General features: G+C 43.5%; 1 protein-coding gene across 2 annotated transcripts in view; it reads left to right on the top strand.

Annotated features, from left to right (window-relative positions):
- The first annotated feature begins 16,444 nt into the window (after positions 1-16,444).
- The window catches only part of BAZ1B (bromodomain adjacent to zinc finger domain 1B), a 36,827-nt gene continuing 34,365 nt past the window's right edge, over positions 16,445-18,906 (top strand). For both annotated transcript variants that reach the window (XM_083376439.1, XM_083376438.1), the window contains exon 1: positions 16,445-16,694. In XM_083376439.1, coding sequence (XP_083232565.1) covers positions 16,579-16,694 — 116 coding nt within the window. In that variant the 5' untranslated portion in view covers positions 16,445-16,578. The remainder of the gene's footprint in view (positions 16,695-18,906) is intronic.

Here is an 18,906-nt window from a genome sequence, read left to right as displayed (position 1 = left end):
GCCCTGCAACACCTCCCGCATCCGCTCGGGCCGCTCCCGCAGCGACGACGGCCGGCATAGGAAGAAGATCAACTGGCCCGACGGCGTGGACGGCAGGGCGTGGGGCGCCGGCAGCGGAGCAACAGGGCAGCAGGGATCAGCGGAGCCGGGCGGGCTGCCGGCGGAGGCGCCGCCCGTCGGGGGCAGCACGTGGTGCGCGAAGGAGCTGAGTACAGTTTGCCCTCCGTCTGACCCCCACGACTCGCCGGCCAGCAGCACCACCTGCGTGCGCTGCACCACCGTCCCGTCCTCGCACGGGCCGGGTTCGCTCTCGCCAGCCACGCCGCGACCGCCGGTCCGCCGGCCGCCCCCCGAGCTCCCGCCCCGCTGCTCTTTGCGCTCCATGCCGCCCGGATCCAGCCGCTCGGCGCGCCGGCGTCGCTCCCCGCGCGCCTCTCCTGCGTCTTGCGCAGGTGTCACAATCGTCAGCCGGCCCCTTCTGGGCGTAAGGAGCAGCGTGGAGGCCTGGCCTGTGACCCCGCGGCTCTCCTGGGGGTTGGCGGAGCCAGGCTGAGCGAGCTGGCTTTCGTGGCCAGGGCGCCCCCGACGCGAGCGCGCCTCCCTCCCGGGCGCTTTGGAAGGAAAAACGGTCTTCCGCTTCATTCTCCGGTCCCAAGACCCACAAGCCGTGTGGTTGATGCAGCCTCTGGCCACGATCCTTAGGGGGCCAGAAAGGAGTCCTTGGAGAATGTAGAAGAAGCAAGAGGGGCTTCCTTGGGTCTATAGAACTCAGCTCGGACAAGGCATTTTGCGTGCATTTCTGAAGTTCAGCCATTTCCTTTTCCCTGTCCTCCGTAGCCTACTAACCTATTTAGTTGGTTAAAAACCCTGCTATATTCACTGGGATTTGTCCACCTTAAATCCACAATCCTATGGATCGGAGATGTTCAGATTCTACTGACTGTGCGCCATATCGAATACAATCTTAAATGCACGAGCACATTCAGCTCAGTCCCTGTTGTAAGCAAGAGATTATTGAAATAAAAGTCTAGAAGGCCAGCTATCTGTTTGCCAGTTGCCTGCTAATTTATTTAGCAATAAGCTAGCAATATCAGGAGGACACTAGTAAGCAACATTTAGGAGGTGCTCCTCATGCTCTGCCAAATAGTCTTTATCAGCTGGAAACTAGGAAGTCTTTTGAGTCCAAGAGCAGCTGGTAACTGATGAATCTTCTTATAATCTACAAATTTCTAAAAATGTTTTCTGTCTGGCTTCTATCTGTCATTTGGGGCTTAGATTTCTGTGCTTGTGACTCACTCTAGAAGTCTAATAATTGTTTAAACCAAAAAGATGTGACCAGATCAACTATTCCCCCCCCAAAAAAGAAACTTTCAATTTAACGTGCATCTGGAAAGCATGGGGGATATTATTGTGAAGTTTTAAGATTTTAATTCCCTTGTAAAACACTCTAGGCTCCTTGGGGAGGAAAAACAGTAGAGAAATAAATATGTATTATTATTACTAATAAATAAGAAGGGAAGAAGTTTAAAGAACAAAAGAGAAGGATGTTTTACAAGCAGAGAAAAGTATGCACAATACACAACTAAATTTCCTCGGATTTCATTTACTTTTCTCCTATCTTCTGCCTCCAACTTCTTTTTCTTACTTTTTCTCTGCACTTTTTATGTAAATTTCTTATCTACAAAGAGAATAGTATTCCCCTCCAAATGGTGAAAGGGACTGTCTAGGAAGGAAGGGATAATCAGATTGTCTCCCATCATTGTGCATTGGCCGCAGGTATTTGTGGGAAATCTGGACAGGGTTGTTCAAAGACATACTAACCTGGCTAGTATGGACAACCTGATTGGGATCTGATCATGTATTTTTATCTGCAAACATTTCTGCTCAGTTCTTGAAACAAAAGTCGCAGGGCTCTGCTTGGTTTCTTGTTGCCATAAATGTAAATACAGGTAGTCCTTGACTTACAACTGGCCACATAGTGACTGTTTGAAGTTGTAGCTGACCTCCCTGTGGGTACTTATGACCCAGATTCAAACTTCCAATCTTCACATGATGACATTTCAAGCATTTAGCAACCAGCCCGCATTTGTGGCTGTAGCATCCTGCAGTCACATGACCATGTTTTACTGTTTTTGCTGCATTTACTCCATAGCAAACCACTGGTTTGCTTTACTACCATGGCATTTGTTTAATGCCTGCCTCAAAAAAGGCCATAAAATCAGGTCAGCCATGTGGATGACCTGGTTTGCGACCATCACAAGTTATGATTGTGATGGGCAAGCTCCTTTATGGTCATTACTTAAGAACTATTATGTTGTCCTGCTCACACACATGTAACTCTGGTTTAGTGGATTTATTAATATCCCTGCCCCCGCCGCAACTCCCTTCACCAAAACTCAGAACTGTCCCAATTAAGTCCAGCCACAAGCAGACCACCAATGCTAGTCCACAGAGCAATGGCCAATGTGTTCCCAATCAAAATAAAATTAAATCCACAATACAAGAGGGTCCATGTGGCAAGAAAAATCCAGAGTTTATAAGGCACAATCCAAGTCAAGTTACAGTGTCAATCCAAAGCAAGACAAGAATCGCAACAATCAGAAAACAGCTAGGAAATGAATGTGTTGTTCCAAGCATCGCCTCCATCTGTCTGCTGTGCTAAATAGCCAGCTTCCGGTGCAGTCCATCAAGAAGGGCGAGACTTCCTCCTCATAAGTAATCTGGCTGACCTTCTCTGCTCTTGCCTTTTCTCTGCCCTACATGTTCTTGGATCAGGTGCAGCAGGCAGTTTCTCTTCCTCATCACTGACTGACTCCAGCTGCATGCTTTCTCCACCTGAAGCCTCTGGGCTGTCCTGTTGCAGCTGTGTTTGAGCCAAATCTCTCTCAGAGAGCTGCTTGGAGCCATTACAACTCCCCTCCAGATGTGCCTGAAACTGGTTCATCTTCCTCTGAGCTGACATCTGGAGAAATAACTGGGGAAGCATCTGGGGGAGTCATCACAACTATTCATAATGCACAGATATAGTTATTTGGAATCCAGCACTATATCTGCAGAACGAAAAGTATCACTGTAGATTGCTAGTGAGAATTTTTGCATATGTCCCCATATGGGGTGAAAGTTTTCTATAGAAAACAGGTCCATTAAAGAGAAGACAAATATGAATTATCACTTCTTAAAATACTGGTTTTCTGTCTGCAGAGTTTTACACAGTGATGGACAAAGAGCATGTAGAATCCTATTTTCTGTGTTGAGTGTTGCCGTTCACATTTGATTTTTGTGACTGAGTCTTCAAAATTCAAAATGAAATTGAGATTCATTAACATTTTCTTGTTGGTATATCAAGCTGAGGGCTTCAGAGAAAAGTGTTAAAGATGGGTTTTTTTTTACTATTTGAGGCTAAGTATGAAACACCCTGACTGCTCTTTAGAAGGCCAGATCCTGAAGTTGAAACTCAAATAGTTTGGCCGCTTAATGAGAAGGAAGGAGTCACTGGAGAAGAGTCTAATGTTGGGAAAGGTTGAGGGCAAGAGAAGAAGGGGATGACAGAATGAGGTGGCTGGATGGAGTCACTGAAACAGTAGGTATGAGCCTAAATGGACTCCAGAAGATGGTAGAGGGCAGGAAGGCCTGGAGGAACGTTGTCCATGGGGTCCACAGTGGAGCAAAATCAAATGTGGAAGATGGAACCCCGTTGAGTCAACATTCTATGTTGAAATCAATCCAAGAGACAATTGTTTTATTTCATGATGAGACTAAAAATAATGCAAATGAGATAAAAGAACAATTTTCTAACCTAAACTTACAAATTCAGACAATAACTACAAAGAAGGAACTAGTAACCCAGAAAACAGAAAGAAAATTAGAAGCAATGGATCCAAAGATGGAGGACCTAAAGCAGGGGTAGGCAACTTTGGCTCTTTTATGACTCGTGGACTTCAACTCCAAGAATTTCTGAGCCAGCATGGCTCAGCTTGGAAACCTCTCCCTTTCCCCTCAGCATGGCTGGCTCAGGAATTCTGGGAATTGAAGTCCGCAAGTCATAAAAGAGCCAAGGTTGCCTACCCCTGACCTAAAGGAAGGAATTAACAGACAGATACAGACAAATGAAAAATTAGAAGATGCAGTGATAACACCGGAAATGGAAAAGATATCTTACTTGTCAAGATCTCAGAACACATTTGAGGATAAGGAAGAAGAGCTGATCGAATGGATGATAAAGCTGTTAGGAAAAATGCTGAATATTGACAAACAAGAAATGGAAAAAAAACTGAAGGAGAAGGATGGAGGCTGTTTAATGAATATAAATAGTTTGAGCGTTCTTCCAAAAATACTTCAATCAAATTTTCTTCCTCATTCCAAACAATATATACAAAAAAAGGGGAAGAATTACTTGATGATTCAAATGCAGTGACTTGGAAAGTTATTTGGCAAAGGAAGAAAGCTAGAGTAAGACTGAAGAAAATAGAGGTTTTGACCTATTAGATGGGATATTATACTATGAAACAGATGTTTGAATATGGTTAAGAAAATAGATAACTGTTAGAAATAAAAGTATTATAATTAGAAGGATAGGATTATAGTTTGTTATCAATATTATACTTCGTTATGAGATAGGAAATGTGAAAATTCTAAAAGATTTTGAATAAGGGAAGGTTTTGGTTATCCAAATATAATTTATTAAGAGAAAATTATAAGTGTTAGATATATTTTGAACTTTGATTGGAAATTTAAAAAATTTAAAAAGCGGGAAAAACAGGATATTGATTGAACAAACGGATTTTAAGTGCAAATGCAATTGAGGTATGTTCTGGCTAGAAAAGATATTAGAAACTGACTCTATTGATATTATTATAATACCAGAAAAATGTGATGAAGATGTCTATATTTAGTTGTATTAACAGTAACAAGAATTGTATTTTCCCAGTGTGGAAAAATGCATGCTACTAGAAGAAGAGAGGATCAAAGAAGCACTGGATGGTGTAGTATCGGAACTAGACTGAGAATGTTAATATGTACTACTGAATTATCAATGGACCCAGACAACACATTGTTTATTAAGTACTCATGATTGCAAAATTAGAAAATTAATAAAATATGTATTTAAAAAATTCAAAAAGAAACTGCAAGATGACTCTCACTAGATTCATCAGCAAATTTGATGCTGTTTCCTTAAAAGAGAGGAAAAGTAGAATTTAAATCTACTAAAGAATAATAAATAGTAAAGAATAATAATAATTGTATGGATTTCTCTCCCATTCCAGGTGTTATTCTTTATAGCTTTCTTATAGTGGCTGTTATAATTCTTTTTTATTCCTAATGTGTTCATCCTTACATAGAATTATCAAAGATTTTGGACTCTTGCCTTCTCTGCTCACTTGCTTTTACATTTTCCTTTACATTTTCTGGAGATCCATTTAGGCAATATCTAAAAGTTCAACACATTGACAAAGTGGTTCCTCACAGTAGATTTTTGTTGCAAGACTTTGGGATTTGCTATGTTTGCCTGACTTGGCTGCAGCCTATCTCAGCCCTGATAGTAACAGCTAGTTCTAACTGTGATGCTCTGTCCAGAAAGAAATCATCTATGGTCCACTAGCTAGATAATAATTTGTCTTCAATTCCATGCTAAATAATTAATTTTGCTATCAGTGGTCTTTGGGACAGGCTGATCCAGGTTTACAAGCTGAGCTTGGGCATTGTGACATCACCTGGGGGGTTTGCCTAGAGGCCTTTAAAGGATAGTCAAGGGCAGCTGGACACAGACTCCATGAAAGCAGGACATGACCAAGGAGGGGCAGGGCTCGGAGCAGCTTCCTGCACCAACATGCATCCCAGGTCCTGGGGAAAAGATCTTACAGGATTTTCAGATCCTGGTGCAGAAGGTGGGGGGGAGGCCTGAGGTTCTTCTTATTGGGGAAACCCTGGAAGGCAAGGACATTCATAAGATGATGTCCACTTTTGTTAAGGACTTGTTTTCTGCCCCTTGTCACCCAGTCCACCCTGCCGAAGCTTTGAAGGAGCCTTGTGTCACCTGCCCTTTTGGTGGCAAGCAATGCCAGCTTATCTTCTTTCTATGCCGTGCCTCCTGCATGAAGGGCAAGGAGACTGAGCTGAGGAAAGTTTTGCAGCAGGTGAAGAAGTATGTCCAGAAATCCCCCTGTGCCTTAGTAGGAATCATTATGGAACCCAAGAAAGGGGAGGCCGAGGAAGCCCGGGTCCACCTGCTTCGACTGTTGCGCGGCATCTTCCCAAAGGCCTCACCACAGAAACGGGGCAAACAGCCAGCTACCAAACGAGATCAGGACCAGGCAGGGTCATTGGAATTGGAAGAAGTGGAGGTGGAAGCAGAGGTCTACATCCCAGGCTATCCTCGGGGTAACTTGGCCATCATGAAGGCAGCCTGTCGTGCTTCGGAAGCCCTGAGCAGAGGTGGGAGACTACACTAAGAATAGGCTACTTTTTTCCCAGTGGGTGGGTATATTTATTTTTGGTCTTGTGCAGGGGTCCCCCATACCTGGTCCTTAGACCATCACTGGTCTGCGGAATGCCCAGAAACTGGGCAGTGCAAATAAGTGAAGCCCCATCCATGGGAGGCAGGCAGCCTGCAAAACCACGCCTCCTCCGGTACATGGGAAAAACTCTTTTCATGGAACTGGTCCTTGATGCCCAAAAGGTTGGGGGCTGCTGTCCTAGTGCTTCAAGAAATAGGACAGTAAGACCATGATGTCCCTAGAAAAGGCAGAGGAGCTTGTATTTTTGTCTCCTTGATTATCAGCAACCTAACCCATATATATGCTAAGGTAAAGGTAAAGTTTCCCCCGCACATGCGTGCTAGTCGTTTCCGACTCTAGGGGCCGGTGCTCATCTCCGTTTCAAAGCCGAAGAGCCAGCGCTTGTCCAAGGACGTCTCCATGGTCATGTGACTGGCATGACTAGACTCCAAAGGCGCATGGAACGCTGTTACCTTCCCACCGTAGTGGTCCCTATTTTTCTACTTGCATTTTTACGTGCTTTCGAACTGCTAGAAGCTGGGACGAGTAACAGGCGCCCACTCTTTTATGCGGCACTCGGGATTCGACCTGCCAAACTGCTGACCTTCTGATCAACAAGCTCAGCGTCCTAACCCACTGAGCCACTTGTTACTATTTTTAAAGTAGGCATAATTTTCAGTGGTTAGCCACAAAATATGGATGATGTGGTCTGGGATGTTCCTAGGGATCACAGCCATCCCTGGCCATAGCATTGGCAGCAGGTAGGGTTTTTAAACTGTCATCTCAATTGTATGAGGCCTGGCAAGAATTGTTTGCAGTCTTCTTTTAGTTTGGAAATGCTGTTTACAGCTTTGGCAACTCTTTTGGACTAAAAGTAATGGGGATATAAGACATAATGCAGTTTCTTTGGTTTGTCTTAGCAAGATATGTGAATCCAGCATATGTAGCTTGTAAAATATGATTTATGGCTCCATCTTACATGTGAACCAGACTGCTAAGTCTTGTCAAACAAACCCTAGTGTGATATGAACCATATTTGTGTATGTGTGCACGCACACTTAAAAAGTGAACTTCCTGATCCTTATGGCTTTACGGATGAACTTATAAACATCTTGGTGGTGTTTGTTAAAAATCTCCAAAATCAAAAAAAGGTTTGGAAGGAGTTTCAGCATCTGTACTCTATGATTAGCCAAGTCTATAGAAATAGATGCAACATTCCCTTCATTTGCAAAATTTATACATTGCCTAATCTGGATTAACGATTTTTTAAAAAACAAAAATTGCAAAAGGTCCAAACAACATCTGATCTCTGAGGCTATTATCATCTTTATTGGAAACCAAATGAAACCAGCTACAATAGAAGACCTATTCAATGCAGCATGCAGCAAGCATAACTTGTGTGCATAACAGCGTTCCCGGGATTACATTCTAGTCCACTTTTGGCAAACCTATGACAGATGTATCAAAGGTGATACCTCATGTTTTGGGTGACATGTCAGCATTCACCAACACCCAACAACAACTCTTCTTGTTGTTGGGAGGAGAAATGTTTCTCTTGTGTGGGGGGGTGTATTGTGTGTGAATGACACACCAGCAGAGTCAAGTTAGGTATCTTCTGAATTTTTAACATGCTGAGCCCGAAAAGGTTCACCATCAGTGGTCTAGTGTTTTTCCTCCTGCTTTTCCAATGTGCAATAATTGATAGGTGGCTAATTCCATCAAAGCAGATGAGATTTGTTAACGTAAGAGTCACCTTGTAGGGGACAGGAATAAATAAACAAGCGCTCTCACTAATCTGGGAACCACTGTTTCCATCTAAGCCAGCTTCATTCCTAGCATGTCAATTTGTATCTTTTGGCATTCGGCCTACCCCACCTCCCAATTGGGACTTCATTCTCCAATATGCCTTTTCTTTAAATGTTGTAAAGTTAGAACCATCCACTCAATTCAGTTAACCAGAGAATTCCTGTGCAGGTTTTCCGGAGGAGGTCACTAAGGATCCCCTACCCGTTGCAGGTTCTTCCTGGGCTGTCATTGTCATGAGAGGTATTTTGGGGACCTTGTGCATCATCGGCGTGGCATCTGTTGCAGGATGGTACCTCTACCAGCAAGGCATGATCCCACCTGACATGATCCCTGCAGGTCTGCTTGCTTTCATTTGAGGTGAGTGTGCGTAGTTTTAGACCTTATGGTCAAGAAAAACATAAGTGTAGCTTCAAGGGAGGGTATTTATTTGGATTGTCTTTGTTAACCCTTTGGATAGTCCAGACAAGAAGCAGCGTAACAATGAATACTAGTTCTACCTTTATTGTAATGTTACATTAACAGAATCTTGCAAGTCAGATAATATTTCTTCCATCCTTTACTTTTTCTCCCTGGAAAACCAGAGAAGGCTCCTTCTGAAACACTTCCCACATCCTTTCTGCTTCTGTGAGTTCAGATATCTTTTGCATAATAGTTGTCTACTCTGTGGCTCTTTCTTCTGTCTCCCAATGTCATTCCCACATACCTTTACAGTCAACTACTGTACCCTTTTCATGCATTATATATAGTTGTCGAGAATATATTCATCACATTTGTGAGTTTAGTAGGGGGTCCCTTGTGTGCAGAATATTAGCACAAATGGTTGCTTTTTATGTTTCTGAGACTTAAGACCATGTATTTTAAATAAGGATGTAGAAAAGTGATTTGCATTGATGTTCCAGTTTTTGATGGGGGAAGAGGATCTCTGGGGAGAAGGGAACATAGTGAGATTTGTTCCCAAGATTGTTTTGTTTTGTTCATTGTTAATACTGAGTTAGGGGAAAAGGAATTAAGGAAAGTCTATAAAGAGGGGAGATGTTTCTAGCGAGGAAATGTTCCTTGACAGAAACACTAGTTGCAAATCCAGTGACGGTTGCCATGAAACCTTTTGAAACTATGAACCTGGTCTTTCTGGGAGCATATTCCCATCTCCAGTTTAATTCACCATAAACCTGAGTAGTTTTCTCCTTTCTGGTATTCGCCTGCATCTTTGTTTGGATTTGTTTGTCCACATCCAGCCTGTAACCCAGTTTAGACAAGAATCAACAGAACTAAAGCTTCCTTGGAATTAGATAGTAAGGGGCAGTAGAGCTGTGGGTCATCAGCCTCCTGATGTCCCCGTCCCCAAGCATCTAATGATTTCCTCCAGTGCTTTTAGGTTAATGTAACAGTATTAATACAATGTTGGATACCACAGGTAACAAGGTAGAACTCTTGACGATCATTATAGGTTAATATCCTAGATACCAAACAATAGTTTCCCTGCATTATCTCCTGGACACATCTTGAATGGAGGACTGAAGCCACTGCAAAATAATCTCCCCAAGGCCCTTTCCCACTACTTAGTCTAGGTCAGGGGTAGGCAACCTTGGCTCTTTTATGACTCGTGGACTTCAACTCCCAGAATTCCTGAGCCAGTGCTGGCTCAGGAATTCTGGGAGTTGAAGTCCACGAGTCATAAAAGAGCCAAGGTTGCCTACCCCTGGTCTAGGTGTTGGAAAAAATAATAAACAAAAATTATGCTTGCATTTTTATTCATTGTTGAAATGGTGCAATATACCAGCATTTTAACATATTCCATAAATCGCAAAAATGCTTTTTCATGAGGCAACTGGACTGTCTTGCTTTTCTTTGAAGACATTTTGCTTCTCATCCAAGAAGCTTCTTCAGCTCTGACTGGATGGTGGGGAATGGAAAGATTTATATCCCTTGCAGACAGCTAGTTATTTGCATTCTTTTAGCACTCTTATTCCATAAATCTAAAACTAGTATCTATTGTTCAATGCAGTCTATATAAAAAAGTTGTCCTAGTTTTAAACAAGACAGAAAAACATGTACATTGTCAGACTTTCCTCCCTGCAGTCTTTGCTGAAAACAGTTAAATCAAAGAACGAGTATTTAAGAGTTTTTATTAATGTTTATTAGAAACAAAGATTTAGATAGACTTCAACCTACGAATCCCAGCAAGTAGTGTACCCTGCTTTCGGCTGATATTCCTTTATATAGAGAGGATTTGGGCCAGGTGTGTGCGTATTTTTGAGTTGACTAGTCCCTGCAGTTTTCTTGGCAAGGCTTCAGAAATGGTTTGCCATTGTCTCCATTTTGGGGCTAAGAGAGAGTGACTGTCCCAGAGTCACCTTTGTGCCTAAGACGGGACAGGAACTTGCAGTCTCCCACTTTCTAATCAGTTGCTTAACTACCACACAGTGGCGTAGCGTGGGTTGTCAGCACCCGGGGCAAGGCAACCGGAAGCGGAAATAGAGGGGCGGACGGGCGGTGACGTCACGGCACCGCCGAAAAGACGCGCCCCACAGCGGCGTAGACTTTCAAAGAAGAGTTGCGCGCAATGCGGGATGCTTCCGGGTCCCTCTCGAGGGTGGCTGGGCGGGGCTCTGACCTGCAAGAGCTGCTGCATTCAAGCTCGCACATGAGCCCCGCTAAATAAAGCCACGCATGCGCATGAAGCTAGGCCGGCCGGCCGGCGGGTCCGTCTTCGCTCGGCCAAGCCTGCCGGGGCGCCTGCGGGGTGCTTGCGGTTGGCCTGAGCTTGGGCGGAGAGTTGGGCGCTTCTATTTATTTTATTCAGTTTATGTGGCCGCCCATCTCACCTGCCAGACTCATTTCGCTTTGCAAGAAAGAGCAGCTCAAGAGCGGAGCCAAGCCAACTCTGTGCAGCCCTTGGGGCTCCCTGAGCAGCTCAGTGTGAGCGCGCCCCCCCAGATGTTGCGCCCGGTGTGGCCGGCCCCCCCTGCACCCCCCACGCTACGCCACTGCTACCACACCAAATTTAGACAATTTAGAACAGTAGAATTCTCGTCTGTTTCTTTTCACACTTCCCATACAAAGGTCTGGAAGGTTGCCTCTTTTAAAACAAAGTCTACATCAGTTCACTGTTCTGATACCTCATTCCTCACAGTGTGAGAAGTGATTCTAACAAATGACTTTATTAGAGATTTTTTCCCCCAATCTGCTATTGACCTATAAAAAGGTTTCAGGTGAACCATGGTTGGTTAGTTCCTGTTTGAAACTTTGGGATAATATGGACCTATTATAGTGCTGTAACATCATTGCGGTTATTATTGAAAAAATGAAACAAAAACATTTTTACAACATGCCAATTGCAAATATTTTCTAAATTTTTGCAAGAAAACTATTGAAATTTTAATGAATGACCAGCATTTTTGAACTGGGAAATCTTTTGCAGTGTATGATACACACGTTGAAGTCTGACTGAATTAAATATGAAGAACATCAATGTGTTTTTGGCTAATGCTTTTATTATATTTGTGAAAATATAACGCTATTGTCTGTTTTTTTTTTCCTTCAGATCTTGAATTCATCTGGATTTTAGCTGTCCTGCAAAATAAAACAACTGCAAGTCACACTGTGTGTGCAAATATCAGTTGTTTTATTACTCTTTACTGGGAAGGTTATCCTATCAGTCCCCAAAGACACCTAAAAACTACTATTACATATATTAGGATGGTGGACACTTTTAAAATAATTTGGGTGAATTGATCGTGCTTTGAATTTTGCGCACAGTCAACCACACCACTACTTAAAGCAACCTGATTTTTTAAAATTTCCTTCTGATCACCCATCTACTGCTGAGGCAGCCTGGTCAACTTTAGACATTCTGATACTGAAGTGATGTTTTCCCTCTCATCCTGGCTCCTGAATAGCAAAATTAAAAGTTAAAAACCAAGATGATGGGGGCCTCTGGGGGTGGTGGTGAGAATCTTCTCTGATCATTCAGCCACCCTCAAAATAGCAGGCCCCTGCTTTTTGCTGCCATCTCGTGGTCGGCACCTAGGTATTTCTAATTCTTTGTTTAAAAAAAGGTTCAAAATAATTTTGATGAAACAATATTGGAACTATAATACAAGCACTGCCTCAATACACATTTTGTATGGCAATTGATGGGAGCTTTTCCTAGGAAAACAAGAAGGGTGGAACTGGATTTTCAATTTGGGAAATCACCAAGAACTAATTGTACAGGGTGGTGTGAAAGCTATCTGGACAATAGCATACAAATATTTCTCCACTTATGATTACAACCAGAATTTCAGTTGCTAAGTCATGCAGTTGTTAAATGAGTCATCACGTGACAAGAAACATACAACCATTTTTACTGTGGTCGTTAAGCAAATCATCACCGTTATTAAGCAAATCTGGCTTTCCCAAATGACTTTGCTTGTCAGAAGCCGTAGAGGTTGCAAATTTTGATCACATGACTGCAAGACAAGTTGTAAGTCACTTTTTCCAAGTCAGGCAGCATACAAATTTGATGATGATGATAGTAATGAATTCCTAGTTAAACTTATTTTCTCCATATTTAAACTTTTATCACTGGCTTCTTTGGAAGAAATCAGCGAAAATGGCTTTTAATATGAGATTTTGTTTTCATTTTTTCAGTGCATGGGTGATTTGTATTTTGATGTAAGTTAAGACTTTTATGGTTCTTGTGTAAGCTACTCAGGGCACTTCTAGTGAGAAAATGTGGCATATAAAATAAATATATCCATATTTAAATTGTTATTGTTACCTATGCAGATAGATGGGGATGAATGAGAGTGAATGAATGAATAAATGATATATTTAGTTGCCATATCTATAGTTTTCAAGCTGGAGTTAAGAGGTCACTGGTGGTGTCTGAGTTACTAGAAATATGAATACATTCTAAATAGGCTGCCACATAATTAAATGTGTGAAGAATTTGACTCTCTTACTCAAAACTTTGTGAAATTTGACAATACGAAAACATATTTGCTTGTATATGTATTTTTAAAATATATTTTGAATTTTCAGACTGTTTTCTCTCCATCAAGGAAATCATGTATGCAATGCTCTGACAATTACGACTGATTTACCAATTGTTAAAGTCATCATCCTGGAAATCCTGCAGAAATGATATAATATTGTGCATAATGGAAAGTATTAGGAAATTCTGATGTGCAGATTTGCATTGCCTTTTTCCCCAGATAAATTAAGTTGCTGTGGCATGTGTTTGTCATCTGATGTGATCCCAAAATATCAATGATTTTGGCACAGTCCCCAATTTGTGGGGCAAAGTAGGTAAAATGGGAATTTTGAAAGCATGTTGCAAATACTTACACTAAATGGTTCCCACTGTTTTTGACTGTAGCACGGCTTTTGACAACTATGGAATTAAACTACTTGCAAAATACTTGCAAAATATATTTTAAAAGGCAAACAGGAGGCTACTTTTTGCATCTCCTCCCCTTCATCCTCTATGCCTACCCCAACCCAGTTTACTTCATCCTGAGATGGGATCTTTTGCATACACAAAACACTGGTTTACAAACATCCTGTTTTATTTTCTAAAAAAAAATCTGAGTGCTACATGAGTTTTAGAAGCAGTCTGGTAAAAATGTTTTACATTAGAGAAAGACTGCTGTCCTTTGTTAAAAAAATTAAAGTATAAAACAGTTTTTCTCACCTTGGCAACTTTTAAAATGTGTGTACTTCAACTCCCAGAATTCCCCAGTCAGCATAGTTGGTTGGAGAAGGATCACTATTGTTATGTACGGGGATGAATGAACACAAGCAGCGGCTCACTGACACCATCAGGTGGCGCTGTACTGTGACAGGATTGGCTGACTAGCGCTCGGCGGGAAAACCAGATAAAGGGGATTGGCTGCGAGCGTACCTGGCCAGGTATATAAGGGGCACAGGTAACCCCTATTGTTCAGTTCAGTACTTCCACTAATAAAGAGCTGCCATGCTGAACCCTTTGTCTGTCGTATTTGCATGCGGTCGAGAACCCACTACACAATAGTGGCGACGAAGGTGGGATCCTGTTTTTCCTGAGGAGCTGAATTGCAAGCTTTCCTGGGGTTAATTTTTATCATGCTTTCTTGCCCCACAAAGCAGCAATTGCTGAGCCTTTACACAGGCTCTTAGACAAGAAAACTCCTTGGAATTGGACCAAGGTCCACGAGCATAGTTTCTGAAATCTAAAAGGCCTATTGTCCTGTAATTCAACTGTCACACACTTTATAGAAAATAAACCCATCTGCATCGCATGTGATGCATCCCCCTATGGGGTGGGTGCTGTCCTAAGTCACATGGAGGACAACAGGGAGCAGAGACCCATTGCTTATTACTCCCGAACACTGTCAACGGCAGAGAGGAACTATGCCCAAATAGATAAGGAGGCCCTGGCAATAGTGACGGGAGTAAAAAAATTTCATGACTACGTATATGCAGGGAATTCACTATTTTCACGGGTCACTACACGATAACTATTGTACTGTAATGCAGCTACACAGTTACTTTGTATTTTTACAATTAACATTAGGCTAAAAACCAGGGAGCAAAAATAACAGAATAACAGAGTTGGAAAGGGACCTCGAAGGCCTTCTAGACCAACCCCCTGCTCAAGCAGGAGACCCTACCATTTCAGGCAAATGGTTGTCTAATCTCTTCTTATGGGTGGACGGAGCACCCACAACTTCTGAAGGGAACCCTGAATGGTATCCTAAACAAAGGGAGTGCTGTGAAAACATTGCAAGCACTTGGAAGTCAGGGCTTTTTTTGTCATAGAACGCTCAGAACGGAGTTCCGGCACCTTTTTTGGATGGAACCTTGTAGGGTAGGCAAGGCGGGTTGTATGACATGTGTGAGTTCCGGCACCTTTTTCTTTTACAAAAAAAAGCACTGGGAAGAGTCATTGCATTCATTGCGCTATGCAAATAAAACATGGAAGATCGGGAATGACCAAGGCCTGGGCTAGCAGAGACATAAGAGTGGATTAGCCGCTTCTTGAAACGTGGAGGGGAGAAAGCCACATATTCTAAATAAAGCGTGAAAATGGGACTTAAAATTAAGCACCAGTAGGCTCTGCCCCGCCCCCTCCCATAAAGCCTAACACAACCTCACCATGGTGGTGGTGGGGTGGACGGTATAAGCCTGCTACGTTGGCCAACACGACTCTGGCCTGGAAAAATACTGCCTACTCCAGTTCATGCTGGAAATGATCGGCGGAAAAAGGAGGAGCCGCCCTCGTACCCGTTGGCTGGACGCTATAAAGGATGACAGCGGGATGACCACGGTGGATCTGAAGGGAGTATGGAAAGTGCTGATCCAGAGTGACCGAGGGTGGCGCACGTCTGAATAGTTGACCACGACGAGGTTCTGGGGTTGAATTGCTCTGCACAATCTTTTCAAATATTGTATGTTTTAATTAACGTTTGCGATCTGGGGCTTCAACCAATAAAAACAAGCCAAACTGCGTTTGCATCGAAGAATCCACCCAGCGGGCGGAAAACAATATAGTAATTGGATCTATTCCCCATGATTCCTAGGGAAGACTTCTAAGGACGCTGTTCCTTTAAGGCAGGGGTCTTCAAACTTGGCCCTTTTGTGACTTGTGGACTTCAACTCCCAGAATTCCTCAGCCAGCCATGCTGGCTGAGGAATTCTGGGAGTTGAAGTCCACAAGTCACAAAAGGGCCAAGTTTGAAGACCCCTGCTTTAAGGCGAGGCTGTGTTTCAGGCATCCAGACAAAAGCCTTCGAAGAGGGCTTTCCCCCTCCCCCTCTCTCTCTCTCGCCAATTCCCCGGACGAAGCGATAAGCTCCTATTGGCCAAGCAAGGCGGGACATAATAACGGCGACCAAAGATGGCGGCGGGACTGATGCTTAACGCCGCGCTCCTTTCTTGCGCTTACATAACGCGACCTTTCTATTTCTTGCCCGCGCGCGGCGCAACCTACCTGAAAAAAAAAAAACAACCTAATTTGAATGTCGCCCTTTCTAGCCAATGAGGCTGTGCGATGTTCAGCATTGAACCAATCACCGCGCGCGGAAAAAAACACAGGGACCGAAAAAGTGGGCAGTGTTAAAAATATACATATATATCGGAGGTGGGGGGGGGTGATTTGCGCGCGCACAGAGAGCGTGAAGAAGGGAGGGGGGGGCTGAGCGAAAGAGGCTGAGGGGTTTGCCGGCTTCGCCCTCCCGCGAGGAAGCAAGAAGGGGATTTCTCCCGCCATTTTTTCCAGCGCTGCTCCTGGACCGACTTCTCCCTCGTCTCGGTTATGGCGCCGCTGCTGGGCCGCAAGCCTTTCCCGCTGGCTAAGCCGCTGCCGCCGGGGGAGCCGCCGGGGGAGCGCTTCGTCATTACCCACACGCAGGAGGCCTTCCGCTCCAGCGAGTATCCGATCTGGACGGTGGCGAGAACTATGCGCGGAGGGTTGGGGGGGGGAGGGGGAGGGGACTTTTGTTTTCCAGTCAGTGCAGTGGGGGATGGGCGAGAGGCAGCGAAGGAGTGTCGCTCTCTTTTCTTCTCTGCCTTGGCGACTTAACTCGAATCGGAAACCTTAAGGCAGTTGAAGGCCTTCGTTTGCTTTCTTGACTCCCGGTCTCTTTGTTCCCCTTTTTCTCTTTATTTCCCCCTCCCCCTTCTTGGCATCTTTTTCTTCTCGGACGCAAGATGGAGCAGGGCAGGACGACTTCGCTCCCTAGGCTTGAGAGTGCAGCGGGGCCGGCAGAGGAGTTAACTGGGAATGTCAATAATAACTGTCGAATTGGGAAGAAAGAGGGAAGATCTTTTTTTTTTTTTGTCTGAAAAAGTTCTAAGTTATGCTCACTAGCTGCCTAAGTTTGGACTGGATGCTGCTGTCCAGGAGCAGTTAACTTTGGAGGCAAGCTTGAGAGGGTGGATACCGGAGGAAGATTTTCACTTTCGGGTAGAGCTCGGGCTGGCCCCTGCAGGAAACAAATTAGGTAGGCGTGTGGCTCTTCAGCAGGGCAAGACTGTTTTGTTAGATGCCTCTTAATGGTTGCTAAAAGTAGGATGTTACTCTAGACAGGATCTGTCTCTGAATCATTCGAGTAAAGGCTCAAGTCAGCAACGGTTCATCGTTACAGTGCCCCTTTTGACAACTTTCTACTATGTTAACATTAAATTGACCAACTGGGCCAAATAGGACAGAAACCTTTTACCATGTTTATTGCCAACCTGTCTTACTTGTGGGCTTAGCAGAAAATTATCTTTCCATAATTAAAACCTAGAAATTTTAAGTAGTAAGCTTGATTGAAAGACATTTCAAGAATGATTATAGTGCTTGTTAATATTTTGTGATGAGTTATCTGCGTAAATTAACTTACCATCACAGCAGGAATTGATGTCCCTGTCTGGCCCTACACAGCAATTTAACCCGGATGATAAAATAGTCTCCTTGCACCCAATTTCCAAAGGTTTGCACTTCTATATTTTAGAAGTTGTGGATGATAAGGGAAGGTTAGTGTTGCTTTCCTATTCCGTGTTCATTGTGGCATGTGATTAAAGGTTAAATAGAAGTTTGTTTATAACTAAATGAAGTGATATTGTAGTATTTTTTTCTAAGCAATGTTGTTATATATGGTCACTTCATCTGTTAGTATAACTTTGCTGCATTTTGTGATGCCTAGGGAAGACCTGTGTTGTTGATGTTCCATTGTATTTTTCAACCCTGTATTCAAGTACCTACCTGGCTGAAGGAGAATGAAGAAGTAACTGGGCGTTGCTTAGTCCAGTTTACAAAGTTTGCAAAGAGTTTGTTTACAGTGTTTGTTTGCAGAAACCTGACGTACTTACTTGAATAAGTACCTTTCTGACAATTTTTTGCAATGACTGCATGCTTTTAAAATAGGTTTACCCTGAATACTCAAGACTTAATGGTTAGACAGTTTGCATCAAAGCACATCATTTAGCAACTTTTCTGGAGAAAAAAATGATTACCAAGGAAGCATTTTAATGTTTATTTATTTATTTATTTTATTGCATTTATATACCGCCCTTTCCCTGAGGACTCAGGGCGGTTTACAGGGAGTTAAAAATCAAGCATACAAAAGTTAAAAACCAATTTAAAAATATTAAATCAACCCTGTATTATTAAATACCCCAATTAAAATAATTTACTCCTCAGCCTGGGCCCGAGAGCTCAAAGAGCCAGGTCTTCAGGCCCCGGCAGAATGATCGGAGGTCAGGGGCAGTCCTCAGCTCCACCGGCAGCTGGTTCCAGAGGGCAGGCGCTCCCACCGAGAAGGCCCTATCCCTGGGTGTCACCCGCCGGCAATCTCTTACCGGCGGAACCCTGAGCAGACCCTCCCTGTGGGAGCGCACTGGGCGAAGGGCGTTTGATGCCGGCAGCAGGTGTTCCCTCAATATGTGATTGGGGATGATAGTACTTTTGGTATTTACCTCATTTTGTACATGGTAGACTGGTGAAGATATTCATGTTCTTTAAGCAAGTGACATAGTTAAAGAGTTGGGCTGCACTTGAAATATCTCTTTTATTAGGTCTAGTGCAGAGGTCGCCAATCTTGGTTGGCAGACCAGAGGGAAAGAGAGGGGGAAGCATTTTGCATGCACGCACAAACGG

Source organism: Vipera ursinii, assembly GCF_947247035.1.
Source record: "Vipera ursinii genome assembly, chromosome: 1".
NCBI classification, from domain to species: domain Eukaryota; kingdom Metazoa; phylum Chordata; class Lepidosauria; order Squamata; family Viperidae; genus Vipera; species Vipera ursinii.
Note: the sequence above shows the minus strand (reverse complement) of the source record. Positions and strands in the feature narration are given on the sequence as shown.